Source organism: Ambystoma mexicanum, chromosome 7q (genome assembly GCF_040938575.1).
Source record: "Ambystoma mexicanum isolate Mex_15411 chromosome 7q, UKY_AmexF1_1, whole genome shotgun sequence".
NCBI lineage: Eukaryota > Metazoa > Chordata > Amphibia > Caudata > Ambystomatidae > Ambystoma > Ambystoma mexicanum.
The window spans coordinates 685,772,906-685,792,446 of NC_090941.1; the positions used below are offsets into that span (position 1 = coordinate 685,772,906).

The 19,541-nt window shown below is 44.0% G+C and overlaps 1 protein-coding gene across 3 annotated transcripts in view; it reads left to right on the forward strand.

The window, feature by feature from the left end:
* Positions 1–4,024: 4,024 nt before the first annotated feature.
* LOC138528338 (complement C1q and tumor necrosis factor-related protein 9-like) overlaps positions 4,025–19,541 on the forward strand; it is an 88,018-nt gene continuing 72,501 nt past the window's right edge. For 2 of the 3 annotated variants that reach the window (XM_069639868.1, XM_069639865.1), the window contains exons 1-2: positions 4,025–4,107; positions 10,519–10,723. In XM_069639868.1, the coding sequence (XP_069495969.1) occupies positions 10,519–10,723 (205 nt within the window). In that variant the 5' untranslated portion in view covers positions 4,025–4,107. Of the gene's footprint in view, positions 4,115–10,518; positions 10,724–19,541 lie in introns of all 3 variants that reach the window. The other variant, XM_069639866.1, reaches the window with a different exon arrangement.

The window sequence follows — 19,541 nt, forward strand, 5'->3', positions numbered from 1 at the left end:
CAACTCTCTTCCTGCCGCAATGCCTCACAAATGTCCAATGCCACGTCCTCTCTTACCTCTTTTGGATTCACTATCTCTACTATTGCACTGCCTCACTCAGTTCACATCACCTCCATCTCTTGCATTCCTGGTCCCACTGGACCATTCTTTGATGATCTTTGGCCACTCCTTGATTATCTTTCCACTCTTCATCATCTCATTCTTTTAGGTGACTTCAGTCTTTTCTTAGTAACCACACTCTCCTCTCTATCCATAACCTACCTACCAACACAGGGGGTACATCTTTGGATCTCTTATTCATCTCCATCTCTCTCTCAGCCACTAATACTGTCACACCATCCATATCTGATCACTCAATTGTTTCCACCAACATCTCCTTTCCACCCTCTGATCTCTCCTCACCACTTGTATCACCTAATAATAAAAGGAAATATAAACCTTCTGCCATTCCTCCCTTTCTCTCTGACCTACATTTCTCACTCTCCTCCTTCACATCTGATGCCTCTTCCGCCAACACTGCCTTCCAATCCCTACTATATGACTCATTCTCTTCTAACTTCCCACTACTTCCTTAAACCCTTAAGTCTCAGCATCCTCAACCATGGATCACCCCATTCATATACTCTCTCTGCACAGGCATGAGTCGGCTTCTGGGCAAATGGAGGCGTACCCACTCGCATGAGCACCTACAACTCTACCTCCCTGCTCTGAACTCTCTTAGGTCCTCTCTTGATAGAGCGAAAAGGAAATTCTACCTAACCCTCATTGACTCTCACTAAAACCATCCTCGCCGGCTATAGGGCACCCTAAACTCACTCCTCTGAAGTCTATGACTATCACCTCCACTCTCATAACTAATGACATAGCTGAATACTTTGCTGCAAAAATTTCCAAAATGACAGACTCTCTCCTGACCTTTCTCACACTCTACATTATACACTCTACCTACTCGACCATCATCCTCTACCTCTATCTCCCACTTTAGTCACACTAATACTAAAGAAGTCATATCTCTACTGATGAAGGCTAATCCCCCGCACCCACAGATTCTCTTGTTCCTCAGCAAGTCAAGCCTATTGCCCCTTGTGTGGACTCTCACCTTCCTGAACTCTTCAACCTGTCATTTCACTCCGCCTACTTTCCCTCTATTTTCAAAACAGCCACGGTCATCCCTCTCCTAAAAAAAAGCAAGGGACTGATCTGAAAATACGGGCTAACTTTCACCCTGTGTATCTTCTTCGACACTACTCTAAAGTGCTTAAAAGACTTTTACTCAACCGTCTTACTAATTTCTTAGATATCCACAACCTTCAAGACCCCCTACAAGCAGGTTTCCGCTTCTGCCAATCCACAGAAACTGCTCTCATGAATGTGTCCAACTTCAACACCTCTGCTAAGCACACCAACCTATCCGCTATCCCAATTCTCCTTGAACTGTCTGCATACTTTGACAATATCAATCACTCTGATCTCCTTAATACTCTCTTTCTTCATGGGATTCATGATCAAGCCTTTGCCTGGATTTAATTCTACCAGGCACCTCACCAATTATCGGTCTCCTGTCACCTCTCAACTCACTCCTCTAACTGTTGGTGCTCCACAATGCTTTCTTGGGTTTGGTCCTCCCTACACTTTACAACTCTACTCTCGGAGCACTTATTTCCTTTGGTTTCTCAAATACTAGAGACCATGTTGGTTATGAATAAATTCATGAAGTTCGTGCAATGAAGATAGCGTAATTTATGCTATTGCCGAATGTTCCCAAAACCAATACAATAGTATCACTTTGTATTATGTTTCATAGTCATTCTGTACAAATACATATTTGTTTTTCATAGGCTTCTCTTTCTAGACTAGAACTGATAAGGTCTTCTTCGTTTATGTAATGATACATTTATATTATTCAATTTATATATTTTTCATAACCTGAATAAATATTACAATTAATAATAGGAAGGAAAATTGATAATAGCAGATCATTACTAGGGCAGGATCAAATGCACAGCTCCTGGCGCTGCTCAATTCTATCACAGGGATTTTAAACTCTGGTCCACACACGCTCAGGCTATGATGCATGCCAGAATGCTTTTACACCTGAGAACAGTGGGCCCAGGTATATTGTGGACAGGGCATACATGTGCATCCAGGTTACCCACTTCCGGATGATAAGGAGTAGCCAAACAACAAACAACTGCTATATAAGCCCTGTATCTGGGCTATTTTGGGGCCAAAATAGTGTGATCGTCGTCAATTAAATGGCTGCTTCAGGTGGTATCAATTGCAGTTTACTCTTCAGGTAGCACACCTAACATTTAAAAATATTATTGTGTAGTTCTCTGTAGCGTGTGTTAAAGGTTGATGATAGAATAAGTGCATACCTTAAGGTTAACATTCTTTAACCCTCCTTCTGTCGACCAGAAATGCTCCCAGCTCCTTTACCTGCAGTGGAGATCATTGACTCCACAAATGCTCCCAGCTCCTTCACCTGCAGTGGAGGTCATTGACTGCACAAATGCTCCTAGCTCCTTCACATGCAGTGAAGGTCATTGTCTGCACAAATGCTCCTAGCACCTTCACCTGCAGTGGAGGTAATTGCACAAATGCTCCCACCTCGTTCCCCTGCAGTGGAGGTCATTGACTCTGAAACATGCTCCCAGCTCCTTTACCTGCCATGCAGTGGAGGTCATTAACTGCACAAATGCTCCCAGCTCTTTCCCCTTCAGTGGAGATCATTGACTGCACAAATGCTTCCAGCTCTTTCACCTGCAGTGGATATCATTGACTGAACAAATGCTTCCAGCTCCTTCACCTGCAGTGGAGATCATTGACTGCCCAAATGGTCAAGCTCCTTCACCTGCAGTGGAGGTCATTGACTGCACAAATGCTTCCAGCTCTTTCACCTGCAGTGGAGGTCATTGACTGCACCAATGCTTCCAGCTCTTTCACCTGCAGTGGAGATCATTGACTGCACAAATGCTCCCATCTCCTTCACCTGCAGTGGAGGTAATTGCACAAATGCTCCCAGCTCCTTCACCTGCAGTGCAGGTCATTGACAATACCGGGGCATGGACCTAATGCAGTCAGTGATAACTTCATTTCCAGGGCCACCCAATCAATTTCAGAACAATGCGCTGGACTTCAATGCACTCCGAGAGCCAGCCCATGAGCATGAGCACCAGAAAGCCCACCCTGAACCAAGCACATGGTGATAGCAGCCACAAATACTACAGAAGTAGAGAATGACTTCTAAATATACAAAAAGCCTTGCTTATATTGCCTGATGTAAGGTCCGTCCTGCGACCGACTAAAACTGACTGCAGAATCATATACACGAGACATGGTCACAGTGCACGAAATATCCATTTAAAACAAAATAACTGCACTAATATGAGTTGGGACTGCTGATGCATCACAGTCCGGCTTGTACAGTGACTTATGTGCTCTGATTTCTGCATCGGTGCATGGAGCATGTTTGTTGAGAGGCAACTTCAGCTGTTATTTGCAGCACATTGCCCCTCTTGTCACCAGATATTTTCAGGACAGGTTCACTATTGTATCACGTACCCACATTTGTTTAATGGAATTCATTTGGTAGAAGAGGTTAGCATTTAGCAGATGATAGCTGTAGATCCATAGTCATATCTTTCTGTGGCTGCAGTTCAGTGCATGACTGACACCAGGTTGGAGAATCTGCGACTTGCGGTCATGGTATAAAGATGCTCCTGTGTTGGGATTCAGCAAACTCCTCGGTGAAATGTCCTCCATTGTGGGTGCAAACCTCATTTCTATTGCTCATTTCATTTTCCAACATTGCTTTGTTTGGAACTGTGCACATTATGCACATGTGAAAGTTATGGTTTTGAGGCTGCCAGTCTGCACCCAGGTGTGACCTTTCTCACAGTTTATATTAACCTAAAATGAAAAAACGAAAAATATTATCTTAGTTCAGAAGTGACTTGAAGCAGTTCAAAAGTTCATTTGAAAGTTAATGTTTGGTAAAGCAAAGCGTATAAAATGCTTAGGATGACAAACTGCAGCCATGAACTAGCTTCACTTTCCATGAGAAGAACAGATCTATTTTCACATTTTTACGAGGAATAGCCAAAGGTAAGAGGTAGGTGAGGGTTATTCTGAGATATAGACAACGCACATACATGACAGGTCTCCTTTATTTAGAAGGATGTACTTTGAATGTAAAACACCGGCTTACGCATGCATGTAATCAGTGTTGCTTCAGAACCAGACTGATTTGATTTCCTTTGCAATTCAATATATAACTTTATTTCATAAAATCATATCCCATAAAAGTATACCTACATAAAAAACAAACAATATTTATTATAAATGTGCAATTGGTCCGAAAATAGTTTGATACATTTGATATTATTGCAGAAAAAGCGTTCATGTGATCAAATTAAGGCAAACAGCAAGTGTATCTCTTCAACCTTCATTCTGCAAAGTTCACACTGCTGGACATGAGCTCTGGCAAGTATCATGCATATGGGAAGCCGTATGTGGACACCAACCTTTCGCTGGCGGGTACTACATTCTACTTAGTTTGGTTTCTGTAAGCATTTTCCTTCCTTGTAGAGAATAACTTTGTTGCAATTATGTCTGCGTATATAATATCATCACCTGCTATCTATGTTTTTGGTGCACTATAAGACGACATTTACTATGCCATCGCTTGTAGTGACTAGATACCATCTTCCAGGGTGTAAAAGTCTTAGCTTTTTGGATTTTTATAGTTAAAATGATACAATTCATCCTCTCACTGAAAGGGAGGTCTACTAATCAGACCCCCTTTTCATGGCACTCCTTGCCAAAATTATAGTGCACACATGTGCCTTGCTGGGTCACCTGTGCATCCCTGACAGCTGCTGTGACACAAAGTTCCTCCATGGCAGAGAAGGCATTTTAATCATCTCTGATCTAAATTGAAATTATTGTATAATCTAGACAGTCGGGTGGCACGTCAGTCTGTAAATATAAGACATGTCTGGTTTAGTATAGTGACACAACACAAAGTCAGGCGGAGTGTCAGCCAAAAAATAAGAGCCTTGGCACTCTACCTATATAATATATAGACCTCTTCTGACACACTTTTCTTCCTAGAGTATATTGAAGACTAGATTTTAAATGTTTTGACAACAAACTCACTGATAATACATATTTATAACACATTAGACTACAGAGGTACCAACATATATAAAAAAAAGTGCAATAGTGCTGTGCAACATAAAACATATAAAGTGCATACATCAAATACTACAAATAGCACCACTCTTGAGATACAAATATTACATGACAATGGGAAAAAAATGTGTTATATTATTTTGTCGGGTACTAAGAATTCTTTGTAAATTCCACTAACAGAAGAACTAAACCCTGTATGACTGCCCTGCATGTTTCAATCCCATACAGTGAGTGTGGGGATTTTCTTCAGGGGCTGTGGACCTTTCTTCGTGGTGCAGGGTACCGCAAATTAGCACAAAGCAGTCATCTAACACTCATGAGTAGTATTCATTAATGATGAACTGAATTGATCTAAAGTTGTCTGCCACCGGCCATATTAGTTATACGGGTCCTGTCCTCTCGACGGGTTGTAAATATACGTGACTCGGCTGTGGGAAGTTGTTGCATTACCAAGTATGACCTTGTAGTCTAATAACTGTATCAAAGGATGTGAGACATGGAGCCGCTCCCTGTGTCCGTGCTCTCTGTAGACAACACAAAGTCACCTACAAATCTAGAAAGAAATTCTTCTCAGAAATAATATGTTCTACCCATATTTGGCATACAAATAGTGCATTTGTTTAATCATACATATAAAACACAATGATCAGATGTGTATTCCTAAACATCTGTATGAATAACATATTGATATATACATTCCATCTTAATCCATCACCAACAATCAATGAGATAAACATATAAAAATGATTGTGCAAATCCTGAAATACTATCTATGTATATATTCAGCAATCTTTACAACTGGTAGCATAGCAACGAAGCAAATGTCCCTAAATGTAAAAAACTTGATGCGAAGTATAATACTTCAGTTATCTCTTAAATCCCTGCATGTGACTGTTTTTGGGGGTGAACGATCTTGCATTATTTGTATTTGTATGTGTATTTATTGTGTGTTAGATAGTGCCATTGTCCAACGCGCTTTACATAGAACAGTCAACAATATAATGAATCAGAATTCAGGTCAGAGTTCATAAACAGTAACATTCAAAATGTGTTCAAGCTTCGTTCCCTTCTGGCTGTGGGGGAACTTTCTCAAAAGCAAGAGTACTGTGTAGCTAAGTAACTACAGGAAATGAAAACATTTAAAAAGGGCAGGTAAGCATGACTAGTTTACTTCTACAAGTGGCTATACATGATTCATACATCTTAATCACCTTGGGAAAACAATCAATGGATTCCTAGCTAAATGGTCTGACGCAGAGACCCTTAAGTCATATGTGGGTGTAAATCCTGCGTTAACTTTTCTTTTTTCTTTTCAGTGGCTCCTAGCATGAGTTTCCCAAAAATGTTGCCCTGTGGAATAAGGATGTGCAACATATACTTAGTATGTCTATAGTTTATGGCTATAATAGGTAAAGGATGTGAGCGTGAATTGACCTTGTGTGGAAGCCTTGTGGAATAGTTGAGGTCAAATTAGAAGGCCACTAAGGTCAACAGCATCTATAAATGCAGAGAGTGACAATCGGATGAGTCACCTTTAGTTCCTGAAAATAACTTAATTCAAAGTATGTAATAATGGTTTCTGTGCCCAGTCAGGCTTAACCCTTGCTTAGATGGTAACGGATTCCAACAGGAGCATTGCGGTAGGTCAGTTTGGCAGTCATGTAATCAGTTTTTACTGAAATAACGTGGGATGCATATAGCATTCAAGCGTGGCATCATGCATGTGTGACATCATCATGTATGCACAATATGTGGCGTAAATCAACACATTACGTTAGAGAATATTGATAATGATATCATTTTCTTCCATCTACTGACAGTGTTTACAATGACTTCGAATTATACAGAAATACACATATAGAGATGCCTATTTGACACTCTAAGTATCCATATGTGTCCATTCTTGTATCATGAAAATGAAGAAAATAACCTCATGGCAATCTTTCACAAAAGTTTGTTTGTTTGTTTGTTTATTTATTTGTATGGCGCACCAAACCTGAGGGTAACTGGGCGCAAGCAGTACAAGTAGGCTTAAGGCTTAGGAGTAGGCTTTAGGCTTAGGTAACAGTACTAGTCCAATAACCAATCTACTTTATCATTCAAGCCTGTGATGTGGCTTTTAGTCAGGAAAAACAATCTCTGTTCCTCATTACTGAGAATTGTTTCTGCTGTGTGAGTGCCATTATGGATAATCTTCTTAATTACAGTCCATTTTACATCTTCCTGTGCATGGTTGTGATCCACAGTGTCTTACCAGGGAGGCCCTACTGATATGATTGCTATACAGCTTCTGTGTTCGCATATGCGTGTCTTTATCTTTATTTTTATTTTTCAAACATAGAGTAGATTACATGGGCCCTCATTACGAGTTTGGCGGTAGCCATGCCGCTATTGGCAGCATGGCTGCCGCCGGAATCGCGTCCGGGTCCTCGGAATGAAGAATTACCGGGCCATTCCGAGTTCGGAAGGCCCGGTAATTCCTCCCTGCAAGGACCCAGACACGATCCTTCCCCATTCCCATTTCTGCCCCCATAGGGCTGAATGGGAATGGGAGAGGGAGCAAACAACGGGCCATTACGAGTTGACCCGTTGTTTGCTCCCTCTTCCCCTCGCGGGACCTGGTAAGGACGCCTGGTTTGACCAGGCGTTGCTTCCTGGGTCCCGCGAGGGGACCTCGTAATGAGGCGGTACGGGGTAAGCGGCACCGGCACCTTTTACGGCGCCGTTTACCCCCTACTGCCAGGGTCGTTATGAGGCCCATGGACAGAATATTTAATAAACAAACATGGTGGTATTACCATTACAAAATAATGTTTGTTTCCACGGATACTTCAGTCCTATCTCTATGAAATTGAATCTGTCTGTGTATTTGCATACCAGATAGCCTCCATAGGGGGCAAAACCTATAACTGGTGGAAGTTTCCAAAGTTCCCTTAGTGTTCGAGTGTCTTTGGGTTGTTTTTCCATAGCACCAATGTCACTTCTCATGATCTTGTCTGTAAGCAAAAAAGTGAGAAGGAAGTGGGGACAGCTGGCATGAAAGCACCCCCAACCCCTAATGTCAGAAACATATTCCATCAAGATGTAAAGTAGCCAGACCTCCAAAGAATCCATTAAAGCAGCAGTGATTTAAAAGTTAAACTGTTGGAAAAAACGGTCAGAGCTGTGTTGGGACCTGAGAAATCCAGGTAGAGTGGCAAGAGCTGCGGTGTGCTCAGTATTGAATTGAATTGAATTCAATTGATATGTTATTTATATTGCGCTCATCGTGACAAGGCAAGGGAGGGGAACAGGGGAGAACAAAACAATGATCTTACCAGGCCCAGTGAAATTGAGAACGTGCAAGTGCATGGGAGAGGGGTAGGGGAAAAGTGCATGGAAGGGGGGAGAAGGGGAAAGTGCGGAGCACAGGAGAAACAGATAAATAATAATAAATAAATAATGAAGGCAATAAACAGCGGTAGTGCAGCCAGCAAGTGGCAAGTGCTGGGAATAAGGCAGCAGACAGGGTATGTCTGATAAGTGCAGAAAGAAAAGAAAAGGTGTGGGGACTGTATGGGTACAGATAGAAACCCCAGTGCAAGGGGTGGCCCGGAGGCAGTGCAGGCGGTTGGCAGGGGAGCCCGGAAGACAGAGGGTGGCCAGGTGCACGTGCTGAGAGAGAAACAGATCAGCAGGGGAGAAGGGGGACGAAGGCAGAAGCAAAGAGGAAGTTCTTGAGGTGCATCCGGAACCGTAAATGGTTCTCCTCATGTTTCAGGGAGGCAGGGAGGCTGTACCAAAGGGAGGCCCCAGCCGAAGACAGATCTACCCCCAGCTCGCTTCTATGTAGTTATATGTTACGAGGGATCAGCAGAACTTGGCAAGCTGATCAGTCCATATTGATGTGGCGTGTTGTGTTGCAAGGTAGGGACCACAGGGTTGAAGGAGGTTGGAGGAGTTGGAGGAGGATCTAGAGTCATTCTGAGATACTGAATTTTATTGTAGGGAATGATAGAAAGGAACAGAAAAAAACAGGGATGGAGACTGCAGCAGAGGTAGTTGCAAAGGGGTTCCAGATAGTGATCTTTATTGCAGAAGGGCAAGGTGGAGTGTCAGCACAATGTTGAGAGATCTTAGGGCCTGAATCACGTGACTCGATCATATGCACAGCAAAGGAACCGCTGGAACACAAAGGAGCCTTGTGATTGGTGGCAAAAGCTAGCAACAAGGAGACTGGTATGCAGGCAAAGAAGTTCAAGAAACTAGAAACAAGGAATAAGAAAGACTATTGTGAGGAAGACATGTTTGGGAACATTCTTTATGTGAAAGTGATGGCCAACTGACATGGCGTAGGATGCACATGTGTTTCAGTGAGTGGGGACCTAATGGTTCAAAGTGGCAGTGGGTGAAGAATATCACTGTTAATGGTGTGGTGGTGTGCACCAGAGGAACTAGGTTTATTTACAACATCCAAGTATTTCCGAAATGCCCCCGTAAGTGATAGAAAGGGTGGAGTGGTTGGTGATGGATCCAACTCAAGAGATATGTCAGTTCCAGCATTGACTTGTGACACAAGGGATAAGTCAGTAATGGTGTGTTTTTTAATTAATGTCTTTCGTTTGACAGCAGTTAGGCCGACTTGTGCGATGTGATTTAGACATGCGATTTAGGGATATATAACTTCAATGCTTGCAGACTCTCGAGGAAGAATAACTGCCAGGGTCATAGCATGGGAAGCACTGAGGGGTACTGTTAGATGGGCAAATAGTCCAGGCATGTGGCACAGTTCCCACCCTGAAAATCCTGCTTAGACCGAATTCCTTAAGAGCCGCTGTGGATTTGAAGCACTACTCCGTTATTGGTAGGGTGTTAGATCATACCAGGGGAGTGGGGGGTTGGAAGCGTTGTGAAGGATCTGTGTTTTTAACACTGAGTTACTGCAGTTTCTATGCTGTCACAATAATTGCAAAAGTGTTGCTGTTTTGCGTGGAGTGCCGCATGTAATAGGTATTACCCCAGTCCTGTGTTTGTGCTACATTTCAAGCCATAACGTTCAAAATGGTTGTGCCATTTTCAATTGAAAATCAATGAGGTGAGGCATGTTCCTGCCTGCTGCAAAACTTAAAAACAGTGGATGTAAACATCCAATGCGCTCCTTTATTTGTACATTCAAATTTGTAAGAAAAGCTTGGTTTCCTCGCTGCTTAGTAAGTGTAAAAATACGGCAAGGTAATGTGTTCAATTCTTATCGGTGCAATGTCTCACAGAATGAGGCCCCATGAGTCACTGCTAGCTACATATCCATGCTAAAATGTTTTTATGGTATGAATTATATTTTAGATGGTGATTTTGACCCTACTGGTGCTGTTCGTCTGCTTTCTTTGTGGAAACGTTCAGAGTTCTGATCCCCAAATCACAGATGATAGACATAAATATTGCCAGGGGGGAATACCAGGAATTCCCGGCATCCCCGGACCTTATGGACCCATTGGGAAGGATGGGAAAGACGGAGCACCGGGACAGAAAGGAGAGAAAGGAGATCAAGGTGTGTAGGCGTTCCTCTTTATTAATCACGTGTTTAATGTTAACCAATAGGGCACTAACCAGCAGTTTTGCTCAGATACATTTAGTTTCTGTCTGGGTGGCCGTACCACCTCAGCCGTTCTGGCAGTGGTGGGTTTTGTCAAATGCCTGAAACTAGACGAGTTAAAGGTCAATTGAAGTTTGTCCTGTTTTAATTGATTGTTGATTTTAGTGAAACATATTTATGAACGTGCATAATTAATTTTTGTAGTTTCACGGAAAGACTTTAAACTTTGATATATATTTAAATTGTGAAATGGAATTGTAGATTTGTTTCTTTTTCTCTTTTGTGCCTTGTTAATTGAAATTGTGTGATGCAATTGGGATTTCTTTTTTGTTTCTTTGTTAATGACGACATTTGTTAAAGGTTATTACTTTTTAACCAATGACAGTAAATACAATCTCAATGATAAACGTTCATTTTTCTGGGCGATCAAGTAGGTCATTAAATACTAAAGTGTGGACCCCGAGAGCTCATACCTATGACTCTACAGAGCATACATAATGCCTAAAGAGCAGATATTAGCAGTGTGGAAAAGGGAAGGAAAAATGATTGAACAGTATGACGATTCAATCAAGAATTTTAAAAACAATGTCTTTCTGGATGAAAGTTGTAATACATTTGAGGATCTTTGATCAGCCTTTAACAAAAGTCCATGGATGCTAATTTTTTTAGGCATTTTGTCAGTGTGGCAAAGTATTAGTGTCTGATTACAAGACATAGGGTTTCCAACATTGGTTTTTGTGAAGGGCGAGAAACTTTATGGAGCACTGTTATGTCATGCAAACTTTTAAAGTGCGCTATCACCAAAGGTATCTTGGCGCTACAAAGAGAGGGAGGAACCCATAAGGCCAAGGCACAGTTAGAATAGCAAGGTCTTCACCGATTTTCTGAAGGCTAAGTGGCTAGAGATAGCCCTAATCTTGGGAGACAGGTTGTTCCACAATTTAGCTGGGGCCACAGAGAAAGCATGACCTCTGATCCGATAGGATGGAATCAACAGCAGACCGGCAGATGAAGAACGCAGTGAGCGGATGGGGAGATAGCGAGTAAATTTGGACTGGAGATATTCTTCCCCCGTCCATTGATAGCTTGGTGCACAATACATAGTGATCTAAACTCAACTCTCTGACCAACAGGGAGCCATTGTAAGCCACGAAGAACCGGAGTGATGTGTGCCCCATAGGGAGAGCCAGTAGCAGTACGAGCAGCAAGATTTTGGAGGCGTTCGAGTCGTTGGACTAAGCCTTTAGGCTGTACAAGATATAATGAGTTTCAGTAGTCCAATCGGCCAAGCACCATGGCCGCAACAATTGGAGGGTGGAAAGAGTCAGGCAAAAGCGGTAAGACCTTCTTCAGTATCTTATGATGATAGTGACCCACTTTGCACACCGCTGAGACTTGGTCATTCATAGCCAGTGAAGCAGAGACGGTGATGCCGAGATTCTTCGACCTTTGTCACAGGGACAGGTAAAGGACCAAGAAAAGAAGGCCAGAAGGAGGACACCCAGAGTGAAGGATTAGGGGGGCACCCACCACCATCACCTCTGTCTTGTCCCCATTCAGCTTTAGCCAGTACTGGCCCATCCACTCATCAACAGCCGTCAGGCCCTGATGAAGGTGTGACGGCACCTCAGTAGGATCAAGATCGAGACGAATCAGAAACTGGGTTTTGTGGACATAAGCATAGCACCTGACGCCGAGTGAGCGGATGAGACAGATAAGAGGCCAGATGTATATGTTGAAGAGAATGGACGACAAGGCAGAGCCCTGGGGGACACCACAGGCAAGGTGGAAGATACGTGAAAGATAGGGGGGAAGGGCGAGCACCTGGGCACGGTCAGCCAGGAATGATGATAAACCAAGCCAGGACCTGGCCCTCAATCCCGACCTGAGACAGGCGGGTCAGCAGGGTGGGGTGGTCGACAGTGTCAAAGGCAGCTGACAGATCTAATAAAATCAGTGCCCCAACTCCACCAGAATCAACAAGCCTCTCCATGTCATCCTGAACTGAGACAAGAATGCTTTCCGTGCCCCGACCTGGTCTAAAGCGCAATTGTGCAGAATCAAGCAAGGAAGATGACTCGAGAAAAGAGGAAAGAAGAGGGGAGACCAAGGATTCCAGCAACTTCATAGGGAATGGAAGGAGTGAAATAGCACAGAAGTTAGAAGGAAGAGCAGGGTCAAGCAAAGGTTTCTTCAAATGGGCAATCGCAGTGGCGATTTTAAGTTCGACCGGAATAACCCCTGTTTGACAGGAGACGTTAACCGATGAAGTCAGTTCCATAGAAATGTCTCCAGCAATTTTTTCGTGACTGCTAAAGGGACTATATCCAAAGGGGAACTAGATTGAATGCGCTGTATTGTGAACCTTTACTTTCACTCTGCATGAATCCATCAATTGTAGTGACATTTTAAAAAGTCTTAGCTACACATATCTATTATCCCTGTTTGTTCTGTGATGTTGTAGCATCAGAATGTCCCTTCAAGTTACTTCGCTATCCAAATGTTACTGGGACATCTTACTCCCTACTGGCTATGAGCACCTCTGAAGTCCATCATACAACCACTCACCAACTATTTCCAGAAACATGCTTTGTCATGTCTAGATACTCTCCTCACATTAAAGTCTGCTCTATATCCAACACCACATGCCTTAGACCTTCCCCAATGCACAATAACATGCATCCCAACTACCACAATAATATCCCATCCTCCCTTCCCTGCTGTTTTCACCCTCAGCATCTGTTTGTTTTATTATCTATTCCCTTCTTCCTATCACCTTCTTCGCCACCCCTTCTCTTCCCTTTCCACATACTAAGGTATGGCAACACCCTAAGTGGGTCGCAATACGCCAATCTGTACAGGCCCCGTAATATCACTAAGGGCGTAGCAGAAACGTTGGTTAAAATATCATAACTTGATTCTGTCTCTGACAATTCTGATGCGTTTACTGAACCGCGTACACGATGCCTTGCAGAGGGTGTGTGGTGCCCATCTGCAGACATTCAGAGGGAGCATGAAACAATGACAGTGGGAGGCGCTGTTCTGCTTTCCAGCAAGAAGTGAAAGGATGATAGGTAGGTCATATATAACAAAACATTTCTTAAAGTTCTCCCCAGTGCACATATTCTGTTAAATGGGAAAGGAGAACAAAAGATTAACCATAGCAAACACAATGTATAACTCCCTGCGAATAAAAGTTGTATGTACTTACAACTCAAGAAGGAACGAGAACATGTGCAGTGGAAAAATAAACATGTGGAAAGAAGGCAGCAAATGAATGCCTTTGACAAGGAAAACTGTGGGAGGAAGAAAACACACAGTAAGATGCCCCAGATCCCGCCAAAGAGTTGGAATGAAGTAAAAGTTCTAAGCAGAAAGCACACGTGTGATCTCATATCATAAGCGAAAGGAGCAGACAAGGGATAGTAACCCTTGGCTGCTCCTTTCGCTTATTAAAACGTAGTAATGAGGGGATTACAATATCTAAGGCCACATGATATCTTGAACACCTTTTTCATGTCAGTCCCCACAAAGCACCTGTTTGAACACTTAGATGTCTAGTCTAGTTAAGCCAAACTTGAATGTGGAGGACATGTCTGCTCTTAACGGACTTAGAAAAGGAAAGTTCCCAGGTCATGATGGGGGTGTCAGTGGAGATTAGATAAATATGCACTGCCCAAGACAGGGCAATATCAAGCAGCGTTTTAGTGAGGCTATACAAATATTAATACTGAAACCTGCTATGAGTATGTTAGAACACAAAAACGACGGGTCCATATCTGTAACCACTATCACTTGTAAGATATGTAATCTGATGTTGGCAGCCAGGCAAGAGGGGTTTTTCCCACCCCTGATAAAATATTACGAGATATGATTTATGGGAACCTTTTGCCATCCAATTTAAGTTTGTTTTTGTACATTTTGGGGCTAAGTCAAAGTAGAGACCCATGATGAATCAGCGCTGCATCGATATGATATGATATGATATGGCATTTGTTCGCGCCTATGCACAAGTGTTTCAAGGCGCGACGAGGCAGGGGGTGGGGGGGAAACAAGGGGAGACAGACAACGATCCTACTAGGCCAGGTGTCATTCAGATCGCACAAGAGCAAGGGTAGAGGGGACTGGGAAAAGTGCAAGGGGAAGGGGAGAGGGGAAAGTGTGGTACATGGTTAGTAGAATACAAAATAAGTAATAGGGCCAGCTGGTGGCAAGTGCAAGGAAAGTGCAGTACATGGTTAGTAGAATACAAGATACATAATAGGGCCAGCTGGTGGCAAGTGCAGGGTAAGTGCCGGGAGAAGGGGCTGTAGGATACAGAGACAGTCCCGTAGTGTAGGTAGGCAGTGCAGGGAAGAGTGGCTGAGCCAAGGACCGAGATCGGTGAGTTTCCCAGTTGCAGATTCAGTGCAGGTTCAGTGGTTTTAGCAGGGGAGAGAGGGAGAGAAAGCGGAGGCAAAGAGGAAGGTTTTGAGGTGCTTCTGGAACCGGAGATGGTTCTCCTCAAGTTTCAGGGAGGCAGGAAGGCTGTTCCAGAGGGAGGCCCCTGCTGTGGAGAGAGATCTACCCCCAGCTCGTTGCTCGGAAAAGCGGCTGACCCTGAGGTAGTTGGAGGCGGATGAGCGAAGAGCTGCCAAGAAAGTGTTCAACTGGGTAGAGTGTACTCAGTTGTGAAGTGACATGGTTTCTATGGAAAGAAAATACATGATAGGCAAGGTTGAATTAATCCTTTTTTGTGCAATGATTTTGGGCCCACTGTTGATAGAAAATGTGGGTTTACATCCTTATAACCACCAAATAGGGGCTGAAAACAGCAACCTTGAAATTCCACAGCATGTGATCTTCTTCGGGGCACTAAAGGGTATAGTACTAAATTCAATTTACACTTTTCACTATAGCAGAACAAAAGAGTTGATGGCTGGAAGGTGTAGAATCCATCTTAACCTCTGGCATTGCTCTGGCCAACCCTCCAGGTCTGGGGTGCACAACATATGGCCTGTGGGCCATATGCGTCCTGCCCTCTTGTGCTTTGCGGCCCCCCAGTGGGAAGAACTTTCATAATGAAGGGCGGCCCACTTCAAGCCATGCAAAAAAACAAAGCGGGCCGCACTTCATTACTTTAGAATTAGTCTTTCTCCAAAAGCGTCTCTAGAGGGCTCTAATTGCCCCGCTAATTGATGGCTTGCCCCCCCCCATCAAATCTCCCTCTGGCAAATAATTCTTTCCAGGAGCATCAAAGGTGCTCCTTTGTCCAGCCGTCATTCACGCGCATTAGCAGGCAAATTTGCACAGCCTGTGTTCTTTCTTCTGGCCGGAAAGGGATAATGCTGGAAGCAATGGGCCATGAACATCACGGCAGTGGAGGCCATCAGTGATAAAAGAAGGCTACCTCCATGGTGGACACACTATTGTTTTCCAACTGTGCAGCTTATAATTGTTTAGAACAAAAACACATTTTTCAAACTTAAACATGCTTCTTGAACTTTCATTTGGTTTTCTTTGAAATCAGTTTCTTTTTTTGTCTGCCACAGAAATACCTTGTGATTTTTGTGTCCCTTCCTTTATGTTCTTTCACAAATTATATTTCTAAAGCTGTCATATGCTTGTCAAACTGCTTAATCACAAATAAATGCTTCTATTGTGCTCACATGGGTGGCAACTTTTGATTTTCACTATGTGGGCAAAATTCCCTCACCCTCGCCCTGAATATAAGCAAGCTGCCAACCCAACAAATCCCGTGGTCAAACACATTTTATAGCACTTGGCCAGGGAGGGAGGGGCAGGAGAGGGGGGAATAAATGTCCTACCTGTTTCTGTGTGTGTGTGTATGTTGAGAAGCAGGGGTGGGGGTATGTGTCGGGTCTGCTTGCTTGCATGTATGTCTGTGTGCGTATCTTGAGATGCAGTGGTGGGGGGATGTGTCAGGTCTGCCTGTATTTTTGTTTTTGCGTGCATGTTGAGATGCGGGGTGGGGGGATGCGTCGGGTTTGCCTGCATGTATGTCACTTTGTGTATGTTGAGATGCTGGGGTGGGGGGTTGTGTCGGGTCTGCGTCGGGTCTGCCTGTATGATTGTTTTTGTGTGTATGTTGAGATGTTTGGTTGAGGGTGGGTTTATGAGGCATCGTGTTTGGTTGGGGGTTAGGGGCCATGGGGCATAGTGTTTGGTTGAGGGTTGGGGGCCATGGGCATAGTGTTTGGGTGGGGGTTGGGGGCCATGGGGCATAGTGTTTGGTTGAGGGTGGGGGCCATGAGGCATAGTGTTTGGTTGGGGGCCATGGGGCATAGTGTTTGGTTAAGGGTGGGGGCCATGGGGCATAGTGTTTGGTTGGGGGGTGGGGGCCATGGGACATAGTGTTTGGTTGGGGGCCATGAGGTATAGTGTTTGGTTGAGGACTGGGGGCCATGGGGCTTAGTGTTTGGTTGGGGGCAGGTCGGGCCATGGGGCATAGTGTTTGGTTGAGGGCTGGGGGCCATGGGGCATAGTGTTTGGTTGGGGGGTGGGGCCATGAGGCATAGTGTTTGGTTGGGGTTGGGGGCCATGGGGCTTAGTGTTTGGTTGGGGGGGGTCGGGCCATGGGGCATAGTGTTTGGTTGAGGGCTGGGGGCTGTGGGGCATAGTGTTTGGTTGGGGGGTGGGGCCATAGGGCATAGTGTCACACTCCAAGAGTGAACCCAATAATAAAGCTAAAACAGGCACCATTAGGAGATGTACCTCCTTTGCTTTTTATGGATACCCGACTCAACGAAGGCCATACTCCTCTTGGCCAACCGAAACAGCAAAGTATAACAGTCCAAAATGACAGAATGTCCAATCAGTGGTCAATAAAATATATATACGTTAGTTAAACAGACGATATGCAATAACTAAATAAAAATAAATGATAACAATGGAAAATGTGTATTACCAAATGTAAGTTTGAAATACAAATAAACACTGTTACACCTCAAAAACGTATTCTTTTTCCATGTGTTTAATGAAAAGGGGGTTGAAAAGGCCTCCTGCCACTTCCTGCCGCGCCTATCGCCCCACCCACATTTACTTTTCGGCCCACTAGAGGCATCATGTAAGGTACTTTCGGCCCTCTGCCAAAATCATTTGTGCACCCCTGCTCCAGGACATCGTTCTTTGCCTGCCAAACCGTTACAAATGGGGAAAGATCATATGCAAATCAGTATTGGACCCAACCCCAAAAGGTAAAGAATAATGGTCTGGAGGGTTGCCTAGAGCAATGTCAGGGGTTAAGATGTATTCTAAACCTTCCAGCTATCACTTCTTTTGTTTTCATATTGTCACCCCAAGTGGGACGTATATGCCCAGTCCTGGGTCCCGGGCCTGCTGGGCCTAGAGACCCAAGCTACTCCTCACTGATGACGCCCACTGAAGCTGAAACATGTCTGGGGATGCTTGTGGTCTCATGCAGAAGAGATGTGATCAAGCAGTTTCTGTTGGACTGGTGTCAGGCAGACATAACAGCATAGAGGCAGGATCTCCATTCAGGTACAGGCATTTGCCCTTTTGTGCTAATGAGGAGACGAGTTTAAGTTACAATGCTTACTCCTACATGCCCCAACTTGCCGCATGTGACTGAGATGCTGGTTTACTCGCAAACACAACATGTTTTTACACTCTTGATCTATTCAGCACCTACCATCAGATTGAACTCTGCCCTGAGTCAAGACCCCTACTTTTATAGCACTGCTAGTAGCCTTTCGCTCCAAGCGCGAACCCTTTGGGCTGGCGCCTGATGCGGCCATCTTCCAGCACATCATGGAAGCATTATTCAGAGGTCAGAGCCATGTCAGATGTTTAAATTATGACATCCTGATCTTCCTTGAGGACTTTCTCACGCATGATGCAAAGTTAGTGTGTGTTCTAGATATCCTGGGTGGAACATTAATCATCAGAAATGTCTCTTCAGGGGCCCAAATTATCACATATAGGTCACATGGTAAGTGCATCTGCGATCCCCCCCAAGAAAAACCTGGAGGAAGCTGCGTAAAATACCCCATTGCCCAAGGACAAGCATGCCTTGCAGGCACTGTGGAGATTAGCTAAGTAGTTATGAAAGCTTTTGCATCCATTTGTGCTCCCATGAGGGAGCTACTGAACTAATGTGAAAAATATATACAGTCATCTGAGTACAAGTCTTCTTTCTCTGCCATCAAACAGAGTATAGTTCAGACTCCCAATGGCGAAATGTCCAGATTGATCAAACCTTTTTGGCCACAGATGCCAATCTCTTAGGGCTTGGGGAGTTCTTGATACATTGCCACGAGGAGCAGGAGCTTGTCATCTCTTTCACAGTCTTCAGGGTGCAGAGGACAATTATCAAAATATTTTAGAAAGAAACTGTTGCCTGCCGCGGGTTGGTGGATGACTTCAAGTTTTTGTATGGGACATTTTATGGTTAAGACTGACCAAAAACCCTTAATCCACGCCTTGTCTATCAGAGGGTCTCCCACCATATTGAGCAAGATCATCAGATGTTCTCTAGTTTTCCAGGAGTAAAATTTTAGGATATTGTACACTTATGGACCAAAGAATATTGTAGCATCCTGCTTATTCTGCCTGCCCCGACAGGCCCTAACGAGGAGGCAAAGGAAGATGCAAGTGCTGAAATTGCCCTTTTAGCTACGGTCAATGTCATGAGCGAAGAAGTGTGGCACCACAAAGGCACTACAGACCTTGAACGGCAAAGGTTTAAAGAGAGAATGGGGCAGTGGTTGGCCCAAGAATGCTCAAGACATTAGTGACCAGTTTTGTATCATCC